At 28.4% G+C, this 13,669-nt stretch overlaps 1 protein-coding gene across 3 annotated transcripts; it reads right to left on the bottom strand.

The window, feature by feature from the left end:
* Positions 1–1,068: 1,068 nt before the first annotated feature.
* LOC101507426 (E3 ubiquitin-protein ligase MBR2) lies at positions 1,069–5,705 on the bottom strand. Of its 3 annotated transcripts, none has more exons than XM_004505184.4 (6): positions 5,527–5,705; positions 2,764–4,453; positions 2,325–2,375; positions 1,794–1,892; positions 1,571–1,714; positions 1,069–1,473 (listed from the first exon to the last, which is right to left on the bottom strand). In XM_004505184.4, exons 2-6 carry the CDS (start codon positions 4,432–4,434, stop codon positions 1,342–1,344), a joined length of 2,097 nt encoding a protein of 698 aa, XP_004505241.1. In that variant the 5' UTR covers positions 4,435–4,453; positions 5,527–5,705; the 3' UTR covers positions 1,069–1,341. The 3 variants fall into 3 exon arrangements, with proteins under 3 accessions (XP_004505241.1, XP_004505240.1, XP_004505239.1); XM_004505183.4 differs by having other exon boundaries at positions 2,764–4,536; XM_004505182.4 differs by having other exon boundaries at positions 2,764–4,458; positions 5,527–5,703.
* Between the last annotated feature and the right edge of the window lie 7,964 nt (positions 5,706–13,669).

The raw sequence follows: 13,669 nt of genomic DNA on the forward strand, positions 1-13,669 counted from the left end.
ATATCATTTTAAGAATCATGGTTAAGTTCAAATAAAAGAGAAATAATTAAAGAAAAAAATAAAACTTGAAATAATTATTTGAAGAATTGTTACACAATTATAGTATGATGCACTTTTATATAATGCTATTAATGTAACTAACTTAACAAATTCTACCTAACTATAAGTATTTTTAACTACCTTTAATAACATGTTTGGCAGATTGATTTGGTTCAAATTGATCGGATCTACAGGATTAACTCAAACCCGTATCAACCCCTTATCTTAATTGACCAAATTTGATTAAATTTGAGAGGGTTGCAAGCAAGAACGCCTTGAATTTGTTCTTTGCTCAATCAAAGAGTTGAGAAGATGAGTCAGGATTGGTGAGCTGTGGAAGAAGGAAATAGTGTCTCAAAGGGTCAATCCTAACAGATAAAACACAAACATTTAATTGGTGTTCTTGTAACAATATTTAGATGGAGCTGGGGAAGAAGGAATTGGATGCAAAGAATCTTCATCTCAAAGAATCTTCGTCTTTGTAAGGTAATTTCTGATTGAGATGTCAATTTGCAAGAGGGGAAAATGAATATTATGAAGTTGAGACATGCAAACACAATCACCTTGTGAAAATTTGTCTTTAAGATCTTGCCAGACCACTGAAACCTCGTATTTTCATATCATAGTAGTTACAATTTTTAGAAAAATAATCCGAGAGAATTAGGATGTTACATTGCATCTCTTTCATGCAGATTTGTTAGTATGTTATGTTTAGTAGTCAGAATTCAAACCATAAACCTCCTTCTCACACTCACACTACTTCAAGTGTCTCGATTCAACTACTTGGCGCTTTGGAGTTTATCTTGATAACCTGGTTTCTAAATGATTCCATCATCAAGCAACCAAAGAATAAAAATACATCGATCTAGATCAACATTTAGTTAAAATTGGAAGCAACATATAAATAATTCAAGTGTGCTTCTTTTTGAGTGTTGGTGCAAACTGGCATCAAGAGAAACCAAAAAATCAAACAGATAAAGACTATCTATATCACATCTTACAAATAACCCAAGTAATATAACTCAGCACTTCAGCGGTCAACGTCTTAAATTTATAATGAAAATTAATAAAATTCAAGTGATTTTAGCTATCATAAAGGACATGTAATTGTCCATTATCACAGTATAAATGTAATAACTCTACTATAGCTTAACCACCAATGTTTCTTGTTTATGTCTATTTTTTTTATATGTGTTTTCATTCCCAATCTTGACAAATAAGAGGAAGTTCATGAAATAAAACAAGTAATAATAGATAGTTCCAGCTAAAGATCAAACTGATAAAGGGAGAGATTCTCCCTTGTCACGTCGGCAAGGCTGTTGTTTTGCAAATTGGGCACAGATTCTTCTGCATTAGCCACTGCTTGATGCAGCTACTGTGGAACTCATGACCACAATCTAGTGAACCAATATTCTGTCCATCAGCATATTCCTCCTGCCATCATGGAAGAACAAGTAAAATTAAGCATCAAAATCAGAAGAAATCAGACATACTGTTGTATCATACTAGCCGAATCATTCATTACTCGTACCTGGCAGATACAGCAAGGTTCGAGATCAGAAGAAGACTCTGTCATGAGAGACACATAAAATCGCTGTTTCATCAACTTAAGAATTATATCTTCACTCAGTCCAGTGCTTACATCTCCTATACGCTCCTCCAATGCTAACAATTCCTGCAATTCAAGTTGAAGTCAAAACTAACAAAGAATACCATTGCTGATGGATGGGAGTACCATTTTTTCTCTTTTTTACCTCATAAGACATGTTATCAACATCTAGGCGCATTTCTCTGTGTCTGTCATGCATTTCAGCCATGCCATGATATAGGAAAGGGTCAAAGAGCATATAATCCTGACATTGCAAATGTTGGTCAAAGGCAAAAGTTGTTAGGTTAGCATTCTCAACAGTCTACAGGCTTGGGCTTGCTTGGAAGCATATATTTCTTATATTGCAAACAAAAGGAGATGATTTATCTAAAAACATGCAAAGAAACAGAAGATATAACCAGCATTACTGATTACATTTTCCCTTCAATTCACATTCAACTAATGGGGTCTAATGGTTGTGATTGCTGCACACCATTAGCCTGGTTCTACAATAAGTATTTTATAAGTACTCCATCCATATATGAGTATCTCCCTCAGATAAAAGAGAAATGGGTCAGTGACAAATCATCAAGTGTAATAAAACTATGGCAATACTACGTTGAATGCTGATTTCACAACACAACATATGCATGTCATAATTTATCAAGAGATATAATTAAAAACTAAAAGTTCGAACCTCAGCTCGTAAGCTCTCACCCCTCCGCATTGCAATCAAGACTTGGCGAATCTGGCACATGAATAACTACACAGTTAGTTCAGGTAGGCGCCAAAATTAGCTAAATAATTATTTGTCCAATTTCATTCGACCAAAAATGCTTATTAATTGGCTGCTAAAAATAAACTATTCTGCTCATAAGCAAACTGAAAAATTATAAAAAGACGAGGTAGTGCACAGAAATTAGATGAATATCAAGACCATAAGTATTACCAAACAACAGTATGAGTCACTGGGATTATACTATTTATTCACTAATAAAATATTTCCTGTTGTCTGAAATCTAAATCCAGGCTATATGAATATATTTAGTACAGGAAAATCATCACACCAGCACGGTATAGCCTTTAAGCAACAGTCCAACATATCTTATAATAAGTAAAACAAGTAGAAATAATACCTCAGATATGAGCCGGCGTCTCCCATCATTATCAACAGCTAATGTTCGCAGTGGATGAGGAGCAGGGAGAACATCGCCGCCACCCCTTCTTTCCATCAAATACGATGCTCTTGGATACGGTTGATTGCTGCTAGAACCCTGAGAAAATGAAAGAGGTCCAGAAGTAGAGGGAGGCTGGCCACTATGAGCGGATGCTGAGCTGATTGATGGAAAAAGGGACCAAGGACTGAACTCTGAAACTCTGTGTAGATTTTCTGTTGGTACTTCATGGTTAAAAGTCCAACTGGGATTAGGTAATGAGTGGACATTTGTACTAGATCCAATCCAGGGTGTAGGAGGTATACCTCCCACATTGTTCACATTACTAGAAGATGTATGCCAACCTGTAGGTTCATGTCCTGAAGATGCAGGCACATTCATGGGATGCTCGGTACTATCTCTCGGGAAGAGTCGTAAATTAAAATCTTCCCGAACTGCTCTTTCTCCAGAGTTATAAGAACTTGAAGTTCTGGAAACTCTAGGATTAGCAGCTCTATTCCACGAAAAAGGATGCATATGCATGGCAGGTGATTGGTTTTGAGGCCCAGTTGAATTAGCTGCTGTTACTCCAGGTGTTAACCTCAAATCCAAGGACTCGTTAAATGAGAGAGAGCCAGGTATTTGATGTGGAGAAGGATGATTATGATGTCTAGCACTCCTTGTCGATGTTAAATTGAAAGGTACAGATTCTTGATGCTGTAGATGGGTCATTCTCCTATCAAAGTTTCTTAAAGGCCTTTCCACATTTTCCGAAACACTTATCATTGAAGGAAATGCATTGGAAGCTTCTTGTCTCGCTTCATTTATTGTATTCTGCTGAAATGGAGGACTAGTAACACGAAAATCCTCTAAAGGTGATAAATCCCCTAAGGTAGGAGCATTAAGATCAACAGAATCAGTAGGCCAGTAACCATTTTCAGGTTGTACAAGGGAACTCGAGCTTCCTCCAGTACAAAGTTGCATAGAACTACCTTCAAGAGCCTTTCTCTTGCAGGAAGGACCCCAATTAGCTAAAGAAGAACTCGAACTACCACTATCTCCCCAAGCCATGTATCCAGAGCTTGCAGACGAAGTTCCCATAAGATTGCATGAAGAACTGCCTAGTGATGTCTTCTCTCTATCTAATCCACAAGGATTGCTGTTATTAACGCCACTACCAGATTCTTTTCCTTTCCCGCGATCAGCAGAGTTTGCATTGTGTCCCATACCGAGATTAATACTCTGATTTGTATGAGTAGAGCTGGAACCTTGCAAAAAGGAAGGGTGAATTCTAGATTGGTTCCCAAGTAATTGCCTTTCCTCGGGTCTTAGACCATCTTCAGAGGTAGCACCACGCGAAGAACACAGCCTATGTTCTGATTTTAGACCTTCATCATTGACTTGGTTGATCAGATTCAGTCCAGAACTGGGTTCACCGGTATTCCAGCCACTAAAGCTTGCATTAGGACCAGCACCACGTAAACACGCAGTTTCACCGGAAGACCCCCTATAATCTGACAACCGGAAATCTACTGCATTTTGCACATGATTCAAGGAAGGCTGGCGATTCATATCAGTGCCACTAGCACTAGGACCTGGCATCATGCTAACAATTGCTGGGAAGGACCCAGTACTCCTCCTTTGACCTTGCATCAAAATCCAGCTATGCCACCTAAACTAATCACCAGAAAACACATGATAGATTCTCAAATCTCAAGCTATGTATGAGGTGCATAAAAGAGTCATACATATAACCTGCAGATGACACATTGGCTGTAAAACTAAAGTGCATACCATGCGTTTCTAGACACAATCAGAACTTAGCCCTTAGTTCAATGCAATAAAATGAGTTAAGATATATAAGTAAATGTGTCTGAACGGAGAGAAAGAAAATAATCATGTACTTATCAAAATACCAACTATTCCACAAAACTAAAGCAATTATCTTGTGGCCTTTGCAAAAAATAACAACAATTATCTTGTGCTGAAAATTTAATTTAATCACAGACTGAGGTGAAACAGCTTTGGTTAAAAGGCATTGACACAATGCAAAGAAGTTAAAGCTGTTAGAACAACGATAGAGAACAAATATTAATCAACATATCTATTCTCTATTAAGATGAGCAAGATGTCTCAAGTGAAACATTTTCCTCTCCCCTTATTTCTCATCACTAGACCAAAGAGGGCAATCAAGTCTGTATCCTACTCCTAAGGCACAAAAGCTAAGAAAATACATAAGCTTAACAATAATAAGGTTAAATTGAAAGACAATAAACATCTCTTATGTCATCAAAAGAATGAAACTTTACAATACCAACTCCTAAATTCCAAGATTTTCCGGACTACTATGATGCCCAATTAACCGAATCCAAACTAAAAAGATTGAAATTCAACTTAAAAATTAGAAAAAAGCAAAGACAAGGCTTCGAAACGATTACATATTTCAAAGAGGTAGGGTTGAAAAAATTAGAAGAGAAAAAAACGAAATTGGACATGAAATTTAATACTGTTGACGCGATCTTCCGACCGTAGAACCGATAAAAAGGATGTAAGAACTTGCTAACCGAAAAAATACGAATTCATACATCTTTTAAACCACCACCCCTAAAAAAACGATTTTTTTATTGTAATAAGCATAATATATAATAATAGAGAAGAACATATAATATATAATAATCGAGGTAGATAATTGATGTTAGAAAAAAGAGATGAAATTAGAGAGTTTGAAGATGAAGAAATCGTTACCAGAGGGAGATCCTGGATTGAAACGGAATGGGTGGGTGAGAGGAAGAGGTTGGGGGGTTTGTTTGATTGAGAAGCGTCAGTTCTGAGGATGATGATGATTCTTTCTTACAATTACTGTTTTTCTTTCTTTCTTTTAATTAAATAAATTATTTATTATTATTACCGAGAGAGAAAAAAGTAATAAGAACGCGACAAATGATGAAAAGACAAAGAAAGAGAGGGAGGGGGAGTAATTAAAGGACAGACAGAGTACCTATAGTACAGTAATCTATGTCAATATAATATCCTAATTTAAGATTTTTTTTTAGAAAAATAATATATGCTCTAATATCGCTCTGCATTTGGTTCGTGTATGAAACGGTGTTACTCGTGGGTTGCTTCACGGATGCAGCCATGTTGTCACAATTATTACAACTCATCCTTTTTATTCAGAATATTCGCTCTTATGTTCAAAAATTCACTCAACTTTTAAATTATATTTTTAAATACCTCTTTAATTTTAAAATTACACTATAGTATCGTTTTCTTAATCAATTGTAATATGGTTTTGTTATATATAAGTTATTAAAAATAGTTTTATAAATATTTATTAGTGAGATATAATTTATTATATATTTGTATAAAAAATTGATACTGATTTGTACAATAAATCTTAATTTTTCTTTTAAATTATTTATCATTTAAAAAGAGTATTATTTCACACTTTATATCAGTCTTATTATTTTCATATTAAGTGCAATAATTAGTACTAATAGAATGGAAAGTTCATAGTTAAATAGATTTATACTTTTCGAATTACAAAAAATAACTTAATAATTTTATTAATTAAGAATGTTAAATGCTTTTGACTAATTTAATTAATATAAATTTGAAAAAATTTAATTAATTATTTTCTCTCGCATTTCTATGCTAAATAGGATATTCACTTATTCAAATTGTAATACATCGATGTAATAGAAATTTAAATTTGTTAAAAATATAAATGATTAATTTGCAAAAAAGTTCACAACATTTAAGTTAATTGTAAAACCATAACATACCTACAAATATGACAAAATTCAAATGTTTTAAATATATGTCTATAGATATATAATGTCAACAACGTAAAAATCATTTATTGAAATTTATAATCGATCAAAACTACTATGTTAATCTAAACTAAAACGAACATTACACTAAAATAAAAATAAGTGTTGCACTAAAATGATAGATTAAAAAACTATATCAACAAAAAAACAAAATAAAATAACTAAATTTACTTGAAAATCACTTCTTTAGTTTATTTCTAAACCCAAATTATCTTAGAATTATGTCTTTTTTTTTTTATGGATATCATATAATGTCTTTATACTTTTTATTGACATAATGTCTTTGTAGTTCTAATTTAATTAATATAATAGTTTTTTATGCGTACATCAATGGTTCGTTAATTTAAGATTTTTTTATAAAAAAATTAGTATTTTATTTTTTGTTATAATATTTTTTAAAAATAATTTTAAAAATAAAATTTTTAAATAAAAAATTGGTTTAAATAGTTTATTTTAAAATGTAATTTTAAGTATTTTATTTATTTATTATAATTTTTTTTATAATAAAATTTTAAAAAGTAATTAAAATTAAAAGTTATTTTAAGAAATTTTTCATAAAAATATTTTAAAAAGATATACTTTTTTATAAAAATATAGTTTTTATTATATTAAATATTTAATAATAAATATTTTAATTATTGAATATAAAAATTACTATTTTATTAATAATCAATAAATTTAAAACAATTTTACTATTTTTAAATAAGTATCATAAATTTTTTTTTTTTAAATCTTAAATAAACGTACTCGAAATAATATAAAATGGTTCTTCTAATTTTCCCATGTAATAAGAATAGAGTAAACAGGGAAAGAAGTCTACGAAGATCCCACTAACAAAGTGTGAAAAAAAGTCTTAGCAATTGAAAGTCGATTGAGAAAAAGACGATATCTTATTGACGTAAACTAATTTTAAAACCCTTAATTTTACTATGTTATTAGATAATTATAAATACTATTATCAAAAATCCACTTAATTAACTGTGTGAATTATAATATATTTGCATTAATAATGTATGGTCATTAAATCCATTTTTATTAGTAAATTTTTCTATTTTAAAAATATGTAAAACATTTAGGGAATTAAAGGTGGCAAATGGTAAAAAATTATTTTAAAAATATGTGAATTTTTGTCTGCTATATTAGTTTGGTCAAACTGAAGATTTAAATTCAAATACCTAAGTTGGTTCATCTCGTTTAATTAAAGAAACAGAACGTCCTTGATAGATTTTTATATAAAAATTATACATTAAATTGTTTGTACATTAAAAATAAAATATCAAATTGTCATATTTTTTGATACCTTAAAGAAATTGCAACTTGGCCCTGCGACTTGATGGAGAAAAAAATTAGGCTCAACGAGGTTGCATACCAGTGATGCAACAACGTACTCATGTTAATTTTGTTTCTTTATTTTATTAATTCAGTTATTAATTATTTAAAAAATAAAATTTAAAAAAGAAAATCAAAATACGATCAATAAAATAAAATAAAATACATTAAGAAATAATAATAATAATAATAATAATAATAATAATAATAAAGAAAATTATACTATAAATTTCAAAGAAAATGCATTAAAATGAAAGGAAAAATTACATTAACAAAAAAATATGCTTAATAGATGTGCTTAAGCAAATAACGTATTATATTATTTTAATAAATTTCTCATATTTTGTAGATAAGTTTAAATTATTTTAACAATTGTCTCTTGTTTTGCAGATAAATTAGCAATTTACTTATATTTTGTTAACGATTTCCTCCTATTTTTATCCGGATCAAATAAATAAAAATACATTAAATTTGAGTAGATGTGTCGGTATGTTCTAATGCTTTTACTCTTTAGGCGATATTTTATTTATTTATTTATTTGATTTGGAGAAAAGTTAGGAGGAAGTCGGTAACAAAATATAATTAAGTTTGTTACTTTATTTGGAAAATATGATAATTTTGTTAAAATAATATAATACGTTATTTATTTAGGTTAGATTTTTTATATTAATATCCTTTTTATTTAATTCTACACTAAATTGTCCCACATTAAAAATAAAATTTTAAATTGTCCTATTTCTTAAACTCTTTAGAAGTCGCATCCTGGCATGCGATGAGGTGATGAAGTGTTTTTTAGGCTTGGTAAGAGGTTGTATCTTCATATCCTTGTGATGCGACCATGTAGTGAGGTAATTTTTTTTTTTTTTGTCATTTTAATAATTTTGATTATTTAATAAATTAAAATTAATTTAAATATTTAAAAAAATCATAATACTATTAATAAAATAAAATACATTAATAAATAATAATTTCTCTACACTAAAAAAATAATCAATAACTATTTAATGTATTTTGTTTCATGTTATTAATATAATTCACTATTTTTTATTTATTTTTATAAATTTATCCTATTTTATAGAAAACTTTGTCTTATTTTATAGAATATTTTATCCTATTTTATATAAATTTAGTCATTTAATTATATTTTGTTAACAACTTCATCCTATTTTTTTCAGATCTAATAAATAAAAATAAAAATAATTATAATTAAAAATAGTAAATTATATTAATAAAATGAAATAAAATATATTAAATAGCTTTGGATTATTTTTTTGGTGTGGGGCAATTATTATTATTATTATTATTATTTAATTTTATTAATAGTATTTTGATTTTTCAAATATTTAAATGATTTTTAATTTATTAAATAACAATAACTGAATTATCAAAATGGCAAAAAAAAAATTTACCTCATGGTTGCATTCATTAGTAAAATGAAAAAAAAGTAAGATTTAAAAAGTAAATCAAGTTGGTATTTTATTTTCAACGGGATAATTTGGTGTAGAATTTTGAAAAGTAGGATATATATATCCAAAAAATCCTCGTGGGTAGAGTATATATATATATATATGTGTGTGTACATTTTTTAAAATTAAAAAACAAAAGAAAAATATGGATTTTGTTTATTTTTCTCTCAATTCTTTTACCAACTCAAACTAACTAAAAGATTAAAATTAACGCATTAACTTATCCAACACAAACTAAAAGATTAATGTATGAAACATTCTATTTTAAGATATCGCTATTAACGTATTGATAAATTATTTATATTTTTTTGATATATTTAATTATTAATAGTTTTTTGCATATGTAAATTTTATTTATTTTTGTTTAAATTACTTAATATAAATTTACTTATTATAAGTTTAATTATTGTTGATAAATTTAATTAAATATTTTTCATTAGCGGTAATGAGTCACTGAAGAAGTCGTTGACGCATATAATTTATAAACAGACAAATATTTTTTATTAATAATCAGTTAAATTTAATATTTGTTGTTGTCTTCTAAATAAAAAGAGAATAATTAAAATATACTGATTATAATTTTTTATAAAAATTATACATGAGATGAATATTTGTCACTTAAAATATTTAATTTAGTGTTTTTTAATATCGCTGAAATAAACATAAGAACAATTATAATACACTAACTATATTATTGTCATTATTTTTTTTAAATATTAAAATAAACAAAAACAAAAAAGTTGTTTTGGCCGGCGAGATCGCCATCAGGTGGGACAGGATGGTGTTTTCCACTTGACTACTTAAGTTATATCGTCTCACTCTACTCTTTAGTTGGTTAATCACATGAGAGACCGACTCATTTTGCTATCCCCGAAAGAATTTGTACCACCTATGATGTTTATCTTTATTTTAATTGTTATTATCTTTTAATTTGAATTAAGACTACTTCATATTGGAATTGTTTAAGATTTGAATATATTGTATTAAAAAATATTGGATTCAAATTTCAATTAGGGTGATACCTCATTTGATTTGATTTAAATTTAAAATTAAGATTTAATTTATCTTTTTTTAGATGAAAATCTATATATATATTTTGTAATCCCTTATTGTTGGGCAAAAGGTTCAGTACACTGTTTGGTATTGTTAACGATAGAAACATCTATGTTGCGAAAATGTATAGACAAGGGTAGGGGTTGATGGCTTAGGGTGGGGTGGAGGCAAGGTGTTTTCAATGGAAGCAGTATTTAGTCGAGGAGTGTTGTTTATTGTTGGCTAACCTTGTTTTGCATGATGGAGTTGAGGACACTTGACATTGTCCTTCATGTCATAGCAACCTATATGTGGTGAAATAGGGTTACAATTTGTTGATGCAGAACTTTGAAAGCTAGGATGTGCCGCATCATAAGGGATTCATTTAAATGATTGTTTGATTGTTACAAAATACTAAGGATAATGTTATTAAGGATAATCTTATTAAACGAAGTTCATTGGAGGTATCGCACCATTTTTGTATGAATAAGTGTGGTTGGAGCTGTCAAAAAAGCTTTCAACTATTACACCTCTTAATTTTTTTCCTATTAAACCCTTAATATTAGGCTTTCTATAAAAATAATTTTTTAAAAATTGTGGCTCATTATTTTATAAGGCTTAAGAGAGGGGGCTCAGGGGATTTATAGGCTCAATATTTTGATAATATTGAGATTTTTTTTTGAAAATTTTTTAAAATTTATTTTTTTCGAAAAAAATTAAAAAATATTTTTTTTCTCAAAAAATTTTGTGAGAAAAATAAATAAAAAATTATAGAAAAAATTGATTTTTTTTTCTCAAATAAAAAAATATCGATTTATTTTCTCCAATAAAAAAATTTTCAAAAAAAAATCGAAAAAAATTATTTCTCGAAAAAATTTTTAAAAAAAAATTATCAAAATTAAAATAAAAAAAAATCGATTTTTTTTTAAACGTGGGCATATAGACCTACTAAGTCCCCAAAAATTTAGAGGACTGGAGCTTACTTTTTGAGGGCCTTTTAAATTATAAAATTCTTTAGTCTCTCCAATATGTGAATTGAGGCTAACAATTAGAAGGTTTGTCAAATTAACAGCTTTAGGTGTGGCATGGAGGAAAGTGCTCTACATCTATTTTTCGAATGTCCACTTTTTAGATCGGTTTGGTGGGTGATTTTAAAGTGGTGGAATGCTCGGTGTGTAGTGTGTGTTTCTCAATATTGTTTTAGATCATATTGTTTTGTTTGGTAGGTTTGGAATTGGAGGGCAAATAGTTGCCAAGATGTTGAATCTTATTTGGCTTGACGTGTGTGGTCCATTTGAAAGATGAGGAATAACATTATTTTTCAGCATTAAAAATTTAATGTCCATCATATTTTGGAGAATATCAAAATCATGTGGTATTGGTTAAAACATCGGGGGAAAAAAAAAGCTTTGTTTTTTATTTGACTTTTTAATTGGTATCTACGATCTTCGCTATGTAACCTAAGTCATTATTCCATTTCTCCTTGCATTTACATTCAGTTAGGTAGAAGGAAGCTTTTCAATAAGTTGTTGGTTGGGTGTTTAGGTTATATAGGCACACCTTGTGTTTTTCTATTTAATATATATTCTTTTAGTTTTTTTAAAAATAAAAACTTTGAATATGTTTTTGATCCGACAAATACGATTTATTTTAATTTTAGTTTTTATAATTTTTTTTTATTATTATTTTTTTTATATCTTTGCAATTAAAAAAAAAATAAAAAGGTCCTTAATGTGTTTTTTAATTAAAAAATGTTAATGTAGTCAATTTTTATTGACATGGCACTCATCGATGATTGAATTTTTTATATTTAAAATTAAAAATCATTTGATTAATTCATTTAATTATTTGATAAACCAATTAAATAATAAATAAATAAAATCCAACAATCTTCATCTTCAACTTACCAACTACAAGACTTGGATTCAAACCAAACCTATGACGAAGTTAAAGGTGCTCTTATCTATCATTGTCACATTCAAACGTTTTCTATTCTTCCATTGCAAGAAGAACTTTGGTTTTGTTTTTCTTTTAAAGGACACTAACCTCTAAATTTTTTACCTCTTCAACAACGACTTCTCTACTGCGATACCACCATCACACTCGACATCTTCATTAACAACATCCACATCAAAATTCTAAAATAACTCTAGATCTTTCTTCTTCTCTCGTCAATATGAAAGAACTCAACATCACATACAACATACTATAAAGAAAATTTACTCAAATTCATGCTCAATAATGATAGTTCTAAAATTGTTCCTTTAAACCCTAGTTCGTTACCACAAACAAGTAGTAATATATAGTACCAATGCATTTGAAACTCCTTCAAGAAAACGGAAGTCCATAAGTCCGAGATGAATTATTGAAGTTGTGCTTGTTGAATGAGAGGAACATACACTTTTGATTCCTCTATTTTTTGAAATTTTTTTATTTTGGTCCCTCAATTTTTAATTAAGCAATCTTAGTCTCTTAATTTTTCCAAATTTTGAATTAAACTTCACATTATAAAATAAGCTGATGTGTCATTTTTTAATATGATGTGACACTTATTATTATTATTATTATTATTATTATTATTATTATTATTATTATTATTATATTTCCCTTATGTCATGTTAGATTAATTTTAAAATAAAAATAATATAATAAAATATAAAACATTTTATTATCTATATTATCGTACTATAAATTTTAATTAAATAACTAAAAACTAATATTAAAATAACATATTATTGTCAAATTAAAATAGCAACATATAAACAAGAGGAAAACACGACACAAAAAGGAAAAAGATGAGGGGAAAACCTATGAACCCTAACTTCTAACTATTAATTCTTCATTGTTCATTTGTTATCTATGAATTGTAACCGGGCTGGCCCAGCACATTATGAGGTTTAAATCAAAACTATCATATGAATTTTTTATTTAATTAATAAATAAATTATTAATATTTTATTAACTAACTATATAATTTTTTTTTGGCTGAAATCATGATATTTTCAAATTCATTTTCTCTATATTTTCAAAAAATAAAATAAGACATTTCAACTATTCTACAACATCATCAAGATCTGATGTAGAATTTTCCATCTTTTAGTTGAATAAGAAAATAGTGTATATATATTGTACCTCTCAAAGAACTCATGTTAGAAATGTACTCACTAATTTGTCTTGTGATTTCTCAATTTATAACTAATATTTATAAGGTTAACAATGTGTTCATTA

Source organism: Cicer arietinum, chromosome 6 (assembly GCF_000331145.2).
Source record: "Cicer arietinum cultivar CDC Frontier isolate Library 1 chromosome 6, Cicar.CDCFrontier_v2.0, whole genome shotgun sequence".
NCBI lineage: Eukaryota > Viridiplantae > Streptophyta > Magnoliopsida > Fabales > Fabaceae > Cicer > Cicer arietinum.